General features: G+C 38.3%; 1 protein-coding gene across 1 annotated transcript; it reads left to right on the top strand.

The window, feature by feature from the left end:
- Positions 1–16,916: 16,916 nt before the first annotated feature.
- Positions 16,917–17,691, top strand: LOC124245479 (spindlin-3-like). Its single transcript, XM_046672872.1, is given in 2 exon segments — positions 16,917–17,191; positions 17,193–17,691. Coding segments are annotated over 2 exon segments (774 nt in total).
- Positions 17,692–20,729: the final 3,038 nt, after the last annotated feature.

Below are 20,729 nucleotides of genomic sequence, written 5' to 3' on the forward strand. Positions count from 1 at the left end.
TTCTCAAGTGCACATGGAACATTCTCCAGGATAAATCATGTGTTAGGCCACAAAGCAAATCTCAATAAGTTTAAAAAGATTGAAATCATACAAACTATCTTCTGTGACAAAAAAAAAAAAATGAAAATAGAAAACAATATTATAAGGGAAACTGGAAAATTCACCAGTAGGTAGAAATTAAATAACACACTTAAATATCCAGGGGGTCAAAGGAAATTAGAAAACACTTAGCAGTGATGACAAAAATAAACCATATCAAAATGTATGGGATGCAGTGAAAGTAGTGGTTAGAAAGAAATTTTTAGCTATAAACACATCCATTATAAAAGAATAAAGAGACCATTTCTGAGGGGAAATGAGACAGAAAAGTGAAGCTCCCCATGTATACTCAGCCCTCTCTCCTGGTTCCATCCTCTTCCCTGTATCTCTGTCTCCTGAGATCCTGACCCTCAGTGTCCCCTGTTCTCCAGCCTTCTATAACTCTCACTACCTGCTCAGGTCACTCTTCCTGCTATTCCCAGTGGGTGCTTCCAGCAGGCATGTTCTCCCAGGGACTCAGGCCTCCCAGGGTGTCACGACCCTACCCAAGGGTCTCATGCTGACCTGGTCCCCTCTTTCCTCCAGCTCCCACAACCCAGTCCTCCCTCCTTTCTGGCCCCCCGGGAAGACAGTGAAATGTTTTGGCTTTCAGTTCGGTCCTCCTATGAGGGAGGAGACCAAAGAAGAGGGAACCTGGAAGGCTCCTTCCTCTGATTCTGTCATTCCCTGGCATACTTGGCCATGAGGGCCAATGAAAAGATTAGCCATCCTAATCTGAGCACACTGAGCACTCACTGAGTGCCAGGTGCATTCCAGACATCATCTCATGTCATCCTCCCCAGAAACATGAAAGAGCCCAGGGAGAGCAGTTTTCAGCAGGGAACCATCCAATCAAAAGCCTACCCTTGACAGCTGTCTGCTCACCAGGCTCACAATATGGACTCAGGTGATCCCAGACCTGCAGATCTGGGGAGATCAATCAACCCTAGCCACACACAGAGCCATTCCCCACAAAAGTCCACCTCAAATTCTGTTTTTGTCTATGTTTTCGGGAAATCAAGAGAGGACACTCAACCTCCCAAGCTTTCATATGGTGGATCTGAAGTCCCAGAGACTGGGACAGTGGTGTGTGAATTCTCTGGGAATCCTCGATGTATGAGACACAGTCAGAGCTCAGCTTCCCCTCCCAGATGATCGTTAGGGAGAACTCCCTGTCCTGTCTGGCTTTCTGATGCACTCTTCCACCATGCTTCCCATGGCCCCATATGCAAATACAAACCTAGAAGGGTGGGAAAGGGAGGCCAGTGTGGGGGAAAGGGAGACCCACTCCAAGTGTCACACACTGTACTCTAGTCATTTTCCTCCTTCATTAAATACTCCCTCCTTCATTCAGTTCACATTCTGGAGTCCTTGGGCTGATCTGGGGGCTTGGGCTGCCAAAATACAAAGCTTGTGAGCTGGTGGAACTCCCAGTTCAGTAGGGTAAGCAAAGTTACAATTTGTCATGCAATATGATGATTGCACTACCAGAAGAATATCCAAAATACAATGCTAACCCAGACAAGGGAATGATTGACTTGGGGGGGGGGGGGGCGATGCCAAGTCAGGGAACTCTAGGAAGATAATTTTAAGCAGGATGTGAACTTGGAACACACAGGCCAAAGTTCTCCTCTTCTCTGAAGCCCAACCTGGCCATTCCTGCCATTCCCAGTCTCTCCTACTCAGGATGCAAATAGCATGTCTTCTTTCATATCAGAGCTGCTTTCTTAAATCTGCTTTATTTACAATGTTTTTTTGGTCCATGACCTCCTCCCATAAGTGGACTTTAAGTTCTTTGAAAGCAGGGACGGTTTCTGGTATTTTCTCTCCCCTACAAGGCCAAGAGAGTGTTGAGCATCCTGGAATCCACAATAAACACTTAGTGAGTTAGTGACTGTAAGACGATTGTAGCATTCAGACCTCCGAATTTGACAAGCAGTTCCAGGCAAGGTATGAAACCTCAAATGATGGTAAAATTAAAAAGGGAGAAGTGTTGCTAAAATTGATACTTTTCATCAGAGAAACAGTAACGTTAACCGGTAAACTGCAGGATGAGGCACGTGGGAAATGTGGACAGCTTTTAAATTTTTCACAAGCTGGCTTTTTCACAATATAATTTATGTCCTAAGTGTAGTAAAATTAACCACAAAATTAATTTCAGTGTCAAATATTGGGTTGAGTTTGGAGCAATTAAAACTACTGCTCTAGTATCTTTTTGAATATGTCTCCACAGGCAAGGGAAACAAAAGGAAAAATAAACAAATGGGACTACATCGGGACCAAGAAGCTTCTGCACAGTGAAGGAAATCATTGACAAAATGAAGAGATAACCTACCAATTGGGAAAAGATATTTTCAAATCATACATCCAATAAGGGGTAATATCCAAAATATATAAAGAACTTATATAACTAAAAAAAAAAACGATTAAAAAATGAGCATGAGGATGTCAGTATCATGGTGAAGTGAGTTATTCTGGCAATCTCTCTCCTCCACCATACAATAAAAAAGACATTCATACTCCAACAGAGGACATCCATACAACACAAAAGACATCTGACAGACCCATGCAGTCACATGTCAGAAGGTGGAGAGGCTGGAGCCTCCCTCAGAGGAGGTGGAAGGGGATAAGAGAAAAATTCACTCACTCCCCAAAAGACAGCGATCTGGGACTGCACACAGCCTCCAAGAGGGAAGGCAGGTGGGAGGGGATGCTCATTCATGAGAACATCAAAGATCACTGAGCTTCCTCAAAGCCTAGGGGAAAGCCCCTGCCAAGGTGAAAGCTGACATGGGGATGAGCTCATCAAGCCAACAACCCAGGAGAGAAGATAACAAGAGCAGAGCAAGTAAGCCTGCAAGAGCATGCAGAATAAAGCTCTCCTCCTTCCCACCCAGCACCCAGCTCTATTGCCTGGGATCCTGGCAAAAGGCAGAAGGCTCAGAATATGTGGCTCTTGACCCCCATGCAGTTGCAATAGGTGGTAACTGAGACCAAATAATACCAGGATGTGAAAAAACAAAGCCACAACCTCTAGCAGTATCAAAAATTATATTAAATCTCCAGACCAGAAAGAAAATGACAAGTACCCAGAAATCAGTGGTGAAGACACAGAACTATATAATCTAAATGACAGAGGATTCAAAATAGCTATCATCAAAAAGCTCAATTACTTAAAAGAGAATGTAGAGGAACAACTCAATGAGTTCAGGAGCTACTTCACAAAAGAGATTGAAACTACAAAGAAGACTCAATCAGAAATATTGGAGAAGAAAGACACAATCAATTAGATAAAACAAAATATGGATTCCCTGAATGTTCCAGTGGATGTCATAGAGGACCAAATAAGCATAATCGAGGATAGACATATTGAAATGCTCCAGATAAAGGAGGAGAGAGAAGAGAGACTAAAAACGAATGAAGAAAGTCTCTGAGAAATATCTGACTCAACTAAGAAATGCAACATAAGAATTATAGGTATTCAACAGGGAGAAGAGAAGGAGAATGGAGAAGAAAGCTTGTTCAAAGAAGTAATAGAGAACTTCCCAAACCTAAAGAAGGAGACGGAAATCCATGTGGAAGAGTCTGTCAGATCTCCTAAGTATGTCAATGTAAAAAGACCTACTGTAAGGCATGTAGTAATGAAACTGGAAAATGTGAATGACAAAGAAAAAATACTAAGGGGAGAAGGCAGAAGAAAATAACCCATAATGGAACCCATAGCAGGCTTTCAGTGGATTTCTCTGCAGAAACTTTACAGGCTAGGAGAGACTGGAATGACATATTCAAATCTTTGAAGGACAAAAACTTTCAGCCAATAATACTCTATCCAGTGAAAATATCCTTCAGATATGATGGAGAAATAAAAACTTTCCCAGGTAAACAAAAGCTAAGGGAGTTTGTAGCCAGAAGTCTCCTCTTACAAGAAATCCTCAACAATGCCCTCATACCTTAAAAAAAAAGAGAAAGAGAAAGGGGTTACAAAGCATGGAGTAAGGAGATAAATAGGTAGACAAAATCAGAAAATTGTAGCTATATATTAGAAGAGGCTAGCAAATCTCAAGTATAACATTAAAGATAAATGGAAGGAAAACAAAAACAAAGACAATCTTGTCATTTTAACCACAAACTCACAACACAAGACGGAATAAGATGTGAGAAAAACAATTTAGGTTGGGAAGAGGAAAGAGATTGAATCAGTTTAGTTGAAGGAGATGAGACCATCAGAAAATGGACCATTTTATGTATGAGATTCTGAATACAAACCTCATGGTACCCACTAAACAAAAAAGCAGAACAGAGACACAAATAATAAACAGGGATAAAACAAAGAAACACAACATAATAAACTACATAACTCAACTGATAAACCAAAAAACACAAGACAAGAAACAAAGGAAATTCAGGAGAATCAGAAAACAAGTGATAAAAAGGCAGCATTAAGCCCTCATATATCAATAAACAACCTAAACATAAATGGATTGAATTCTCCAATAAAAACACACAGAGTCGTGAGATGGATTAAAGAAAAAGACTCAACATTATGCTGCCTCCAGGAAACACATCTCAGCTCCAAAACAAACACAGGCTCAGAGTGAAGGGATGGAAGATGATACTCTAAGCTAATGGCAAACTGAAAGCAGGTGTCAGAATACTTACATCAGAGAAAGTAGACTTCAAGATAAGACAGAGAAAGAAAGACAAAGAGGAGCAATATATAATGATCAAAGGGACACTCCACCAAGAAGACATAGTACTTATAAATATCTATGCACCCTATACAGGAGCACCAAAGTACATGAAACAACTATTAACACACCTAAAAGAAGATATTAATAACAACACAATAATAGTAGAGTACCTCAACACTCCATTCACATCAATGGATAGATCACCCAGACAGAAAATCAACAAGGAAACAGTGGAATTAAATGAAAAGCTAGACCAGTTGGACTTAATAGACATATAGAGAACAATCCATCCAAGAACAGCAGAATACACATCCTTCTCAAGTGCGCAGGGAACATTCTCAAGGATAGACCATATGTTGGGAAACAAGGAAGCATCAATACATTTACAAAGACTGAATAATAACAGACGTCTTTTCCAATCAGAATGGCAGCAAGCAAGAAATTAATTACAAGAAAAAAGCTAAGAAAAGGACAAAAATGTGGAGACTAAACAACATGCTATTAAACAACGAATGGATCATTGAAGAAATTAAAGAAGAAATCAAAAAATATCTGGAGACAAGTGGAAATGAGAACATACGATACAAACTCATATGGGATGCAGCAAAAGCGGTACTAAGAGGGAAATTCATTGCAATAGGGGCTCACCTTAACAGACAATAAAAATTCCAAATAAGCAATTTCAAACTACACTTAACTAAATAAGAAAAAGAACAAACAAAGCCCAAAGACAGCAGGAGAGAAATAATAAAAATCAGATCAGAAATAAATACAACTGAAACAAAAAAAGTCAGTAGAAAGGATCAGTGAAATAAAGAGCTTCTTCTTTGAGAAGATAAACAAAATTGACAAACCTCTAGCCAGACATACAAAGAAAAAAAGAGAGAAAGCTCAGATAAACAAAATTAGAAATGAAAGAGGAGAAATAACAATGGATACCACAGAACTACAATGGATTATAAGAGAATACTATGAAAAGCTATATGCCAACAAAATGGACAGTCTAGAAGAAATGCATAAATTCTTAGACTCGTACAACCTCTCAAAGCTGAATCAAGAAGAAATAGATAATCTGAATAGACCAATCACAAGTAAAGAGATTATAAGTGCAATCAAACGCTTCCCAAAAAATAAAAGCCCAGGACCAGATGGCTTCCCTGCAGAATGCTATCAAACTTTCAGAGAGGATATAATACCTATCCTTCTCAAGCTATTCCAAAAACTCAGGGAAGATGGAACACTTCCTAACACATTCTACAATGCCAACATCACTCTGATACCAAAGCCTGACAAGGACAACAAAAAAAAGGAAAATTACAGGCCAAGATCACTGATGAACATAGATGCAAAAATCCTCATGAAAATATTGGCAACCTGAGTAAAGCAATACATCTAAAAGATCATACATCATGATCAATTGGGATTTATACCAGGGACACAGGTATGGTTCAAGATCCTTAAATCAATGTGATACACCACATTAACAAAAGGAGGAATAAAAATCACATGATCATCTCAATAGATGCAGAGGAAGCATTTCACAAGATCCAATGGCCATTTCTTTTTTTTTAGTCCATAGAATTGATATTTTAATAATAATACTAAGCGCTGCAATAGTGTGATAAGGCAGGCATCATAATGCATTGCTTGTATGATTATAAACTGTTATAGTCTAGAAAGGAATTTAACCACAGGTTTGAATAAGCCCTAATAATATTCAAACTCCATTTAAGGTTCCATAGCTTTCAAAAAAGGAGATATGTAGATATGGACTGAAATACAAGGATATTTTTTTGCAACATTAGGACTTTTAAATAAAGGATTCATGCCCATTGAAAAACATTTCAAACAAAAACAAGTACAAAGAAAGAGAAAAACAATCAACCAAAATCTTACCACTTAGTATCCACCACGATTAAAATAAAGTGACCACATTCCAGATACATTTCTGAACCTGTATGCAGAAAGAGGTCAGTTGGTAAGTGTTTGGATTAAATGGAAATAATTTCATAAAATAGTCTCATATAATGTTATTATTAGGAAAATAAACCATTCCACAGATTTTACTTAATTTTACAGAAAAATATATAAATTGAAGTAAAACTGGGGTTTATTAAACTTTGGAAAAGTGTTTCTATACTATAAGAGAGTTCATTTATTCCACAATACCTTTAAACATTGTATTAATTTCCTAGGGCTGCTGTAACAAAGTAGTACAAATTAGGTCATACAGCAGAAATTTACTGTCTCACAGTTCTGGAGGCCAATTGCCATTTCTGATAAAAACTCCTAAAAGAATGGGGATAAAAGGAAATTACCACAACACAATAAATATGACAAACCCACAGCCAACATCATACTTAATGGGGAAAAACTGAACGCCATCCCTCTGAGAACAGGAACAAGACAAGGATGCTCACTATCACCACTCTTATTCAACACAGTACTGGAGGTTTTGGCCAGAGTAATTAGGCAAGAGAAAGGAATAAAAGGAATCCAAATAGGGAGTGAATAAGTGAAACTCTCACTGTTTGCAGATGACATGATCTTATATATAGAAAACCATAAAGAATCCATTGGAAAACTATTAGAAATAATTAACAACTGCAGTAAAATTGCAGGGTACAAAATCAGTTGCATTTCTATACTCTAATAATGAATTTAGAGAAAGGGAACTCAAGAATACAATTGCATTTACAATCACAGCAAAAGAATAAAATATCTAGGGATAAATTTAACCAAGGAGGTGAAGGGCTTATACAACGAAAACTATTACATTATTGAAAAAAATAGATGATGACATGAAGAGATGGAAAGAGATTCCATGCACATGGACTGGAAGAATAAACATAGTTAAAGTGTACATACTACCCAAAGCAATCTACAGATTCAATGCAATTCCAATCAGAATCGCAGTGACATTACTCACGAAAATAGAACAAAGAATCCTAAAATTTATATGGGGCAACCCAAGACCCCAAATTTCTGAAGCAATCCTGATAAAAAAGAACAAACCTGGAGGCATCACAATCTCTGACTCCAAAATGTAATACAAAACCATAGTTATCAAAACAGCATGGTACTGGTACAAAAACAGGCACACAAATCAATGGAACAGAACTGAAAGCCCAGAAATAAAACCACACATCTATGGACAGCTAATCTTCAACAAAGGTCAAAAAACATACAAAGGAAAACAGATAGTCTCTTTCATAAATGTTGTTATGATATCTAGACAAACCCTTGCAAAAGAATGAAACTAGACCATTATCTCATGCCATACACAAAAATAAACTCAAAATGGATCAAAGACTTGAAGATAAGTCCTGAAACCATAAAACTCCTGGAATATAATATGCGTAGTACACTCGTTGACATAGAACTTAAAAGGATCTTTTCAAATAGCATGTCTTCTCGGATAAAGGAAACAATAGAAAAAATAAACAAGTGGGAATTCATCAGACTAAAGAGCTTCTGCAAGGCAAAAAGAAACTAGGATGAAAACAAAAAGACAACCCATCAAGTGGGAGAAAATATTTGCAAATCATATTTCAGACAAGGGGTTAATCTCCATAAGATATAAGTAACTCACACAACTGAACAACAACAAAGCATACAGCCAGATCAAAGAATGGGCAGAGGATATAGACAGACATTTTTCCAAAGAAGATATACAGATGGCCAATAAATACATGAAAAGATGTTCAATATCACTAATTATCAGGGAAATGCAAATCAAAACTACGCTAAGATACCACCTAACACCTGTTAAAATAGCTATAATCACTAAGACTAAAAATAACAAATGTTGGAGAGAGTGTGGAGAAAAGAGAATCTTCATGCACTGCTTCTGAGAATGCAAATTGGTGCACTCACTATGGAAAACAGTATAGAGATTCCTCAAAAAACTAAAAATAGAAATACCGTATGACCCAGCTTTCCCACTACTGAGCATCTACCCCAACAACTTGAAATCAACAAACCTAAGTAACGTGTGTACCCTTATGCTTATTGCAGCACTATTCACAATAGCCAAGACATGGAAACAACCCAAGTGCCCATCGACAAGTGATTTGATAAAGAAGATATAGTATACATATATGCAATGGAATACTACTCAGCCATAAAAAGGACAAAATCATTCCAATTGTAACAACATGGATGGACCTGGAGAGTATTATGCTAATTGAAATAAGCCAGACTGAGAAAGACAAACACCATATGATTTCACTTATATGTGGAATATAAACAAACACACAAAGAAAACAGTTCAATGGTTTCAGGAGAAGGGGGTGGGGATGGGCACAAGGGGTTAAGGGGAACACTTATGTGGTGACAGGAAATAACGTAGAACTGAAATTTCACAATGATGTGAAGTATTATGAACTCAATAAAAAAATGGGCAGAGGATCTGAACATTTTTCCAAAGGAGATATGCAGATGGCCAACAGGCACATGAAAACATGTTCAATATCACTAGTTATTAGGTAAATGCAAATCAAAACCACAATGAGATATCACCTTACACCTGTCAGAATGGTTATTATTAAAAATACAACAAATAACAAAGAGGATATGAGGAAAAGGGAACCCTTATACACTGCTGGTGGAAGTGTCAATTGGTGCAGCCACTATGGAAAACACTATGGAGATTCCTCAAAGAATTAAAAGTAGAACTACCGTATGATCCAGCTATTCCACTTCTGGGTGTTTATCCAAAGAATACAAAAACACTAATTCAAAAAGATATATGCACACCTATGTTCATTGCAGCATTATTTACAACAGTGAAAACATGGAAACAAGATAAGTGTCCTTCTACAAATGAGTGGACAAAGACGATGTAGTATATATATATATATATATATATATATATATACACACACACACACACATAATGGAATACTACTCAGTCATTAAAAGAAGACAAAATTGTCCCATTTGCAACAACATGGATGGACCTTGAGGGTATGACTTTAGGTGAAATAAGCCAGACAGAGAAAGACAAAGACTGTCTGATTTCACTCATATGTGGAAGATAACAAATACATGGATAAAGAGAACAGATTAGTGATTACCAAAGGAGAAGGGGGTTCAGGATTGGGCAAAAGGAGTAAAGGGGCACATATGCACGGTGATGGACAAAAAGGAGACCACTGGTGGTGAGCACAATGAATTCTATTCAGAAATTGATAAAAATGTACACCCCAAATTACACAATGCTATAAACCATTGTGATCTCAATAAAATTACTGGAAAAAAAGAGATATATGCACCCCTATGTTCACTGCAGCATTATTTACAATAGCCAAGACATGGAAACAACCCAAGTACCCATCAACAAGTGATTTGATAAAGAAGATATAGTATACATATATGCAATGGAATACTACTCAGCCATAAAAAGATGAAATTTTGTCATTTGCAACAATGTGGATAGAGCTTGAGGGTATTTTGCTAAGTGAAATAAGTCATACAGAGAAAGATGAATACTGTATTATTTTACTCATATATGGAAGATTAAAAACAACAATAACAAACAAACAAATACATAGATGCAGAGAACAGATTGGTGGTTACCAGAGGGGAAGGGGAGTGAGGGGAGGACAAAATGGGTAAAGGGAGTTATTTGTATGGTGATGGATGGCAGCTAGACTTTTGGTGGTGAATACAATTTAGTGTGTACAGAAGTCAAATTATAATGCTGTACATCTGAAATCTGTCTTATGTTATAGACAGATATTACCTCAGGTAAAAAACAAAAACAGAAACAAAACTACTGCTCTGTTCTAAAATAGTGGAGAAGAGGAAGGAATAAGACAGTATATCTTCTATTCAAATACAAAAAAAGCCCAAGGAGGTAATGTTTTCCCATTCTAGTTCTAGTATTATGAGAGGGGGGAAAAGACAAGTAATAAGCTTATATTAAAATTACCTTCTAATATTAATTTTGAACGTGGTATTAAGTGGATCTTTTGTAAATGAGAAAAGGAATTACAAGGCTTGTAAGAAAAAAACAGAGAGAGAAGTGACTTATCATGTGTAAGGGATCTTCAGAAAGATTTTCAGTTGTTTATCAGCAGAAACCTTGGAGTCCAGAAGCCAATGAGATAATATATTTAGCGTGATGAAAATAAAATGAACTTTAACTGAAAATTCTATAATGGCAAAAATGTCCTTCCAAAATGAAGGTGAAATAAAGATATTTTCAGACAAACAAAAACCAAGGGAGCCCATTAACTAGACCTGTCCTAAAAGAAATGCTAAAGTTAGTCCTTTAGGATGACAGTAACACTGAGAGCTATCTACAGATTCAATGCAATTTCTATCAGAATCCCAATGATGTTTCTGCAGTAATAGAAAAGACCATCCCAAAAGTTATATGGAATCTCAGGGACCCTAATAGGCAAAAGCAACTTGAAAAAGAAGAACAAAGTTGAAAGACTTATACTCCCTGATTTCGAACTTACTACAAAGCTACAGTAATCAAAACAGTGTGGTACTGGCATGATGACAGATATATAGATCAATAGAATGGAATAGAGAGTCCAGAAATAAATCCTTGCATATATATGTCAAACCATTTTTTTTTTGCAGGGAAAGATTTGCCCTGAGCTAACATCTGTTGCCAATCTTCCTCTTTTTTTTTCATCACCAAAGCCCCAGTGCATGGTTCTATATCCTGGTTGTAAGTCCTTCTAGTTCTTCTATGTGAGCCACTGCCACAGCATCTCAACTGACAGATGGGTTGCATAGTTTTGCAACTGTGAAACAAACCCAGGCTGCTAAAGCAGTGAGAGCACCAAACCTTAACCAATAGGCAATCAGGGCTGGCTCTATATTAAAGGATTCTTGACAAGGGTGCCATAACCATTAAATGAGAAAAGGAAAGTCTTTTCAACAATCATTTCTGGGAAAATTAGATATCCACATGCAGAAGAATAAAGCTGGACTCATCTTACATCACATCCAAAAAATGGACTCAAAATGAATCAAAGTCATAAATGTAAGAGTTTTATAAAACTGTAAAACTCTTTGAAGAAAACATAGAGGAAAACTTTCATGATAATAGATTTGGCAATTATTTCTTGGATATGACACAAAAAACAGACAACAAAAGAAAAAATAGATAAATTCTATTTCATCAAAATTAAAAAACTTGTGCATCAAATGATACTATCAACAGAGCGAAAAGGTGACCCACAAAATGGGAGAATATATTTGCAAATCATATATCTTCTAAAGGATTAATGTCCAGAATATAGAAAGAATTCCTACAATGCAACAATGAAAAACAAACCACCCAATAAAAACTGGACAAATGACTTGCATAGACATTTCTCCAAAGAATGTGAACAAATGGCCAATAAGAATATGAAAAGAGGGGGACAGACCTGTTGTCAAGTGGTTAAGTTTGCACGCTCTGCTTCAGCAGCCAGGGATTCACCAGTTCAGATCCTGGGCCCAGACCTATGCATCACTCATCAAGCCATGCTGTGGCGGCATCCCACACATAGGAGCTAGAATGACCTACCGCTAGGATATACAACTATGTACTGGGGCTTTGCAGACAGAAAGAAAGAAAAAAAAAGGAAGATTGGCACAGATGTTAGCTCAGAGCCAATCTTCCAGAAAAAACAAAAAAGAAAATGAAAAGATATTCAGCATAACTAATCATTAGTAAAATGTAAATGAAAAGCACAATGAGATACTATTTCATACCCAAGTGAATGGCTCTTACCAAAAATAACAACTGTGCACAAAGACATGGAGAAATTGGAATCTTTGTGCATTGTCAATGGCAGTGTAAAATGGTGCAGCCACTGTGGAAAAACGTTTGGCAGTTACTCAAAATGTTAAATATAAATTACCATATGATCCAGCAACTCTACTTCTTAGTACATACCCAAAAAAATTGAAAACAGGAATTCGAACAGATACTTGTACACTAATGTTCATAACATCATTATTCACAACAGCCAAAGGTCGAAAACAACCCTAATGTCTACTAAAAGATGAATAGACAAACAAAATGTGGCATGTGCAATAGAATATTATACAGACTTAAAAAGGAATCAAATTCTGATACACACTATAACATGGATGAACCTTGAAAACATTATGCTAGGTTAAAAGACAGAAGAGAACAAATATTTTATGATTCCACTCATGTGAAGTAGAATCAGAATCAAGAAAAGGCAAATTCATAGTGATAGAAAGGAGAAAAGAGTTTACCAGGGGCTGAGGGAGGGAGTAATGGGAAATTATTTTTTCATGGGTATATATTTCCTGTTTGGGATAATGAAAAATTTCTGAAAATGGAGTGTGGTGATGGTTGTACAACAAGGTGAAAGCACTTCATGCCACTGACCTGTACACTTAAAAATGGTTAAAATGGTAAATTTTATGTTATGTCTATTTTACTCCAGTTAAAAAATCCAAAAAGAATCAATGACTGTAATACATCTAATAGTATGAAGAAAAAAAACACATGCACCCCCCCCATACACACAGGTAACTATGTAGACGTGGATAAGTTATTTAGCTTCATTGTGGTCATCTTTTCACAATGTGTGTGTGTGTATATACATACATCAAAAGACAAAGAGAATATATATTTATATAAACATATATATTAACATCAAGTTGTACACCTTAAATACATATAATTTCTATATGTCAAAGATATCTCAATAAAGTTGTTAAAAAACACATGATCATTTCAATTGACAAAGAAAAGGCATTTAACAAAATCCAACTCCTTTCATGATAAAAAGCAATCAACAAACTAGGAATAGAAGATTTCCTCAACAAGATAAAAGACATATGTGAAAAATGCAGAGCTAACTTCATATTCAATAGTGAAATATTTAATCTTCCCCTAAGATTAACAGGAGAACAATAGTTCCTCTCACCATTTCTATTCAATATTATACTGTAGTTTCTAGCCAGGGAAATTAGACAAGAAAAATAAATGAAAGGCATTCAGATTAGAAAGACAGATGTAAAACTATCTCTATTTGCAGATGACGCAATCTTATATATAGATGATCCTAAAGAACCCTTGAAAAACTATTAGAACTATTAAAAGAATTCAGCCAAGTTTCAGGAACAATATCAATGCACAAAAATCAATCGTATTTCTATACACAGTCAGTGAACAATTCAAAAAGGAAATTGAGAAAACAATTCCATTTATGATAGCATCAAAAAGTACAAAAGCTAGGGCCGGCCCCATGGCAGAGTGGTTAAGTTTGTGCGCTCTGCTTCAGCGGCCTGGGGTTTCACCAGTTTGGATCCTGGATGCGGACGTGACACTGCTCATCAGGCCATGCTGAGGTGGCGTCCCACATAACACAACCAGAAGGACCACAACTACAATTGGGGCACTTTGGGGAGAAGAAGAAGAAAAGAAAAAAAAGAGATTAACAACAGAGGTTAGCTCAGGTGCCGGTCTAAAAAACAAAAACTACAAAATAATTTAGAAATACACTTAACTAAAACTACAAACGTTGCTGAAAGAATTTAAAGAAGACCTACATAAATTGAAAGATACCTCATGCTCATGAAACACCCTATGTTTACGGATTGGAAGACAATATTGTTGAAATGGCAATTCTCCTCAAATTTATCTACAGATTCAGCACGCAAATCTTATCAAAATCACAATGGCCCATTCTTTTTTCAGAAAAGGAAAAGTCAATCCTAAAATTCATATGGAATTGAAAGGGACCGTGATCTGCCAAAACAATCTTGAAGAGTAGCATTTTTGGAGAACTCTCACTTCCTGATTTCAAAACTTACTACACAGCTACAGTAATCAAAAAAGTGTGGTCCTGGCACAGGATAGACCTATATAGATCAGTGGTATAGAATTGAGAGTTCAGAAATAGACCAATGTATCTATGGTCAATTGATTTTCAACAAGGGTGCCAAGACAATTAAATTGGCTAAGAACTGTCTCTTCAACAAATGGTTCTGGGATAATGGGATATCCATGGCTAAAATAATGAATTTGGTCCTATTCCTCACACCAAATATAATAATTAGCTCAAAATAGATCAAAGACATAAATATAAGAGCTTAAAACTAAATATTTATAAGAATACATCCGGGTACATCTTCAAGACCGAGGATTTGATAATGTCGTCTTAGCAATGACATCAAAAGAACAGCAATAAATAAAAAATATGTAATTGGATTTCACCAAAATGAAAAACTTTGTGCATTAAAAACACTATCAAGAAAGTGAAAAGACAATCCTCAGAAAGGGAGAAAATATTTTTAAATCACATATCTGATAAAGGGTCTCAAATCCAGAATTTATAAAGAACACTTACAACACAACAACAAGAAACGAAACCAATTTCAAAATAAACAAAGAACTTGAATAGACATTTCTCCAAAGATACACAAATGTCAAACAAGCATATGAAAAGACGCTCATCATTAGTCATTAGAGAAATGCAAATTGAAACCACAAGGAGATACTACTTTACATCCACTAGGAGGGCTGTAATGGAAAAAATGGTTGAAACATTTCTAAAATGAGTCATTAAAGATGTATAATCTCACAAATCTAGTGTTGAAATACTAAATTCCTATTATAATTATAGTAAAAGTTTTGATTATAGGTTTGTTATCTAGATTATTCTGTTCAAGAGAACAGACTAATAATTTGTGTGCAAGGATCATTTATAATCTTTTTTTTTAAAAAACTAAACATCTTAAGATCAGATGGAATGGTTAAATTATGAAAATGTTCTTATGCTGATTTTAATGAAACTACTATAAAACCTGTTTAAGATAGTATCTAATAACCTAAGCAAATGCTTATTCTGTATGGAAAAGGGCATGCCATGAAAATGCATATGCAAAGTTATCCCAACTTTGTAAGAGCTTATTAAAAATGGAATGTAAAGTGTTAATATTTTGCTACGAGCCCTTGCAAATAGGAGGTGGGTTTATAGTTGATCATTTTCTTCTTCACGTAAATTTTCTGAATTTTACGCCATGCCCACATAGTGCATACAATTCATTTGCAATTGGTGAACAAGAGAAAAAAGGAAAAAGAAAAAAATCTCCTCAAGAAATAAAATCCAAGAATGACCAGTCGGTAAAAATTACCTAGAGATGGGGTCAAGATGGCAGATTGAGCACTAGCGCATTTCTCTCGCCTACCTCAAAGCCCCTTAATGATGGGAAAGGGAGGGTTCTCTAAATAAAGAATAACTCCAGAAGGGCACGTGGGAAAGGGAAGAGCAAATTCCTAGAAGATGGAAAGCAGATGGGGCAGGGGCACTGAGGTGGGGGTGAGGGTGGGGAGCCTGGAAGCCCTGAACCGGGAAGGGAAGCCAGGCAGTTAGGCAGAAGGGTTATGGGCCGGCTGCTGCTGATTTTGGAAAGGGGCGGGGCGGGACCTGGAGCCAATGAGCGCCTTCCCGGCCAGGGCAGTGGTGGGCATGAGAATTGGGGAAAGGGTGGGCCGCGCGCTGTTTGGCAGGAAGGGGAGGTCTCTTTCTTGGAGGGAAGCTGCCCCTCGGAAAGAGGGAGGAGATGGCCACGGTGGCGACAGCGGCTGGTGGGAGCCCAATGTGGCAGAGTGGCCGCTGCCGCCGACAGGAAGGCGGAGGGCCCGCGAGCCGAGCGCTGGAGACACAACCGCCATCCTCTTCGCCTGCCCCGCCGCACTCCAACACACGCTCCTCGCCTACAGATCCTGCCTTCCCAGGTCTTACAAGCACCCAACTCCTTGGCTGCTTATCCTCTTTCACCACAGGCTCACAGCGGAGGCAGCAGCGAGGTGTCCGATTTGAGGCCTGTGATTCTCGGCCTTGAGAAGTCTGTGCCCCTGGGCCTGGACAGTGTTGGATGCCAGGCGGTAGGAATAGGGGGCTGCGCCCTATTTCGTTGACTCTAACCGCACCTCCCTTGCTTTAGCTGAGGCCGAATGAGCTGGGGAAGAAGATTACTGCAGGCACGCAGCCAGGAGGCCCTGATTTCAAGCTTTCCTGTGTAGCTTTCGGGAAAAACAGGCGCGGGTGCACGGAGTGCACTAATTAGGGGAAAAAGCTCACCGTGCCATGCACTGAATTTTTTTCTTAATTTCGTTTTTCGGCCCGCCTTGCTGTTGTGCTCCTCACAGGCATGAAGACCCCGTTTGGAAAGGCAGATGCAGGGCAGCAGTCCAAAACAGGCGCAGGTGATGCAAGTGTGTCTGTTACCGTGATGAAGAGAAAGGTTGCCCACAAGCAGCATAGGAGCAGACCCACCTCCCAGCCTCAGAGGAACATCGTGGGCTGCAGAATTCAGCATGGATGGAAGGATGGAGATGAACCTCTGACACAGTAGAAGGGAACTGTTTTGGATCAGGTACCTGTAAATCCCTCTCTGTATCTCATCAAATATGATGGATTTGACTGTTTATGGATTGGAACTTCACAGAGATGAAAGAGTGTCCTCACTTGAAGTCCTTCCTAGTAAAGTTGCATCATCTAGAATTAATGATACACACTTAACAGAAATTATGATTGGCAAAGCAGTGGAACATATTTTTGAGACAGAGGAAGGTTCCAAAAATGAATGGAGGGAAATGGTCTTAGCTCAGGCGCCTATCATGAGCACGTGGTTTTACATTACCTATGAGAAAGATCTTGTATTATATATGTACCAGCTCTTAGATGATTATAAAGACAGTGACCTACACATTCTTCCAGATTCCCCTGATTCTCTTCCCTCAGAGAGGGAGCCAGGAGAAGTCATAGACAGCTTAGTAGGCAAACAGGTGGAATATGCCAAAGACGATGGCTCCAAGAGAACAGGCATGGTTATTCATCAGGTAGAAGCAAAGCCCTCTGTGTACTTCATCAAATTTGATGATGATTTCCATATCTATGTCTATGATTTGGTAAAAACATTTTAGAGATCATCTTGAAAATTGCCGCATATGTGAGACTACTTGTAAAATTTGTGCACGCAGAAAGTCTTGATTGCTTTCCAATTTATAAGAACCATCTTCTCCCTTTTTGCATGCTTTTGCCTGGTGACCAGTTGGAACTTCTACCCTCTCAGACATTTTTGGAAGAAACTTTTTGCCCTTCTCTCCAAACCTTTTACTTAGTTCCTCCTCCCAAGAGAATGTTTGATTGATCTAATTAGTGAAAAGAGTAAAGTCTGACATCTACTGGCCCATATTTTTATCTTTGGTGGTGTTAATAGGTTAAAGATAGCTAAACACTTCTTGCTGCGTTCTTTTGGGCGATTGGACTGTCTGCACTTAATGAAGTGTCAAGCTTCCTGAGATATTCAGTGTGACTAGCTGTGTGTCTTTGCAACTTCAACTCTCCCCTCAGGTATTTTTTTTTTTTTTTGAGAAAGCTCAGCCCTGAGCTAACATCTGCCAATCCTCCTCTTTTTGCTGAGGAAGACTGGCCCTGAGCTAACATCCGTGCCCATCTTCCTCTACTTTATATGTGGGATGCCTGCCACAGCATGGCTTGATGAGTGGTGTCATGTCCACACCCGGGATCCGAACCGGTGGACCCCAAGCCACCAAAGCGGAACGTGCACACTTAACTGCTGCACCACCAGGCGGGCCCCTCAGGTAGCTTTAAAAGTCTGGTTTGAGGAGGAGTGGGAAGCCTATTTTGGTTTCCTCTCCAAATTGCGTTTTCAGTTCTAACTGTACTAAAAGTAAGGCTAACATTTTGCCCCCTTTCTGATTCTTGAACCTATTGCTCAACTTGGTTCAAAATCAAGAGGGTAATTACTTTGCATTTTAATACATGAGCATAGGCTGAGAAACTTTACAAAATTGATAAGAGGGCAAGCATTTGGGAACCAAACTAGAAGTGGAGAAATTAAGATTGGTCGTCAGTGGCATTTAGGGTTTCTGTTGTCTGCAATGGCTCTGTCTGGTGCCTGCAGACATGGAATGGTTTTTTACAGACGCAGGCTGTGCAGACAGACTTTAGCACACATGGGCTTTGCCAGCCCAATGGAGCATTAAGCCAGGTTCTAAGTAGAGTCCTCAGTCACAGGGTAAAGGCTGGGTTTAGCAAGGATTCGTAGATCTGTCCAAGACCTCAAAGTGAAAGAGCAAAAATTTGGAATCAGACTGAGATACAAATTTCTTTCCTATACCAAGAGAGACTCTGAGAAATTTTAGATTAGGTTTTAGATTTGATTCCTAGGGGACTTCCGAGTTCCAGCATATGAGGTGTGCAAGGCACTTGCTAGAACTAAGGGAGGCTGAAAATAGGCTTTGCTCCCATGTAGGAACTGGTGGGCTCATCTATTATGGTGTCCTAGCAAGACTGTGGAACACATAGATTAGAATCAGTGCTGGATGATCAATAGGCTTAATGATGTTTTAAGTGCTGGCATTGGTAGATAGAAATTTAATAGATATTTGTTAGTGTTGTGTTTCAACTTTACCTTCTTTGTTTGCTGGCCCTACGAAACTCCTGTGCAGATAAGGGTGAGCCCTACTGTAGCAGAAAAATAAATAATGGAACAGGCCTTGTACCTTCCATTATTGAAGGATTTAGTGAAGGTTAGCCAAAGCCTAGGAAAGCAAGATTGAAAAGTAAGCAAGGTTTTGGAGAGAAGCACCTAGCCAAAGCCAATGCTTTCTCATTGGGCTTCTGATAGAAACTACATTAGCAGTAACAGGCCTTGGACTTCTGAAAATTTGGGGTTGTGACTTATGGCATTTACAATCAAGCACTTGGGAAATATCTTCCAAGTTAGTTTAAGTTCACAGGCCATAAAGTCCAGACTACCAGCACAGACAGACGGGCAGCCCACTGAGGATGAAACCAAAAAGATATTCTCTTTTCTCTTATGTTTTCTCTGTCTACTTCTCTTATCTTTGATGCCCCTAAGTCTATGCTCAGATATTTTACTGACAACAGCAATGTGCATCTGTACTACCCAATGTACTAAGTCCTGGGGACATAAATTTGCTTGGAATATCTGTTCTAGTGACTGGAGATTACTATGCTTTCTAATATTTTGGATGTGAGGCTGATACTGTGATAGTCTTATGTCCTATTAACCCTGTGGACTCTTAAAAATGTATGACATGCAGTTGTAGGGTTAGATTAATTCAGCCCTTGAAGACCTGAAGAAAGTATACCCAATCATGGGGAAGACAGCCCAGGCTGCAGCTGCTGAAGGAACCCTATATCTGTCCAGACATCTTTATGAGATCTGTATGGCTGAAATGAGAAAAACAAGAAATTGAGAAAGGCAGAATTTTGGACTTTAATTCCTTTGGACTTTTAAATAGAAATTTAATTTGGGGCATTTATTTCTCCCTTGGAGTTTAATAGTTGCTATGGATTACATATAGTTCAAATTAAGGCATTTTTATATTGTTGTTGACATTGTACTATTTGAAGTCTTATATTGCTATCTTTGGGGCTCATTATATAATCTTTGTAAGCTAATTCCAGATAATATGGCTGGACATAATTGTAAATCGAGACTAACATAGTGAATTTTCAGCCTAGAGTGTAATGTAACCTTGGAGTTAATGTAATTGCTCTTCTTTTCTAACTTATTTCAGAGGTTTCTAGGGGCAAAAGCAGAACTACTCACCAGTCTTACACAGAGATGATCAAGACATTCCTAAGATATTGCTGGTCTCCCCCAAAGGGGACAGCCAAGCCCTCTTTGTTAACCATAGTCTTGGGTGTTGACCACTGTGGCTTAAGAGAATAAAGATCCAAGAGTATGATGGGATCTATCCTCTGCCTTTCTCCATGATCCTGACCAAAAAAAAAGGACTTGAACTTCTCAAAAATATTTGGAAGAAAATTTCTACCCATCTCCACTTGCCACCCATTCAGTCTTCCATATGGGAGGAGGAATAACTTGGTGAAATTGGGGAAATGGTTATTATGGAGAAGCAGCATAGGCCCCTCTTGGCTCTTGAGCTAATTCCTTATGGTAAGG

Source organism: Equus quagga, chromosome 10 (assembly GCF_021613505.1).
Source record: "Equus quagga isolate Etosha38 chromosome 10, UCLA_HA_Equagga_1.0, whole genome shotgun sequence".
NCBI classification, from domain to species: domain Eukaryota; kingdom Metazoa; phylum Chordata; class Mammalia; order Perissodactyla; family Equidae; genus Equus; species Equus quagga.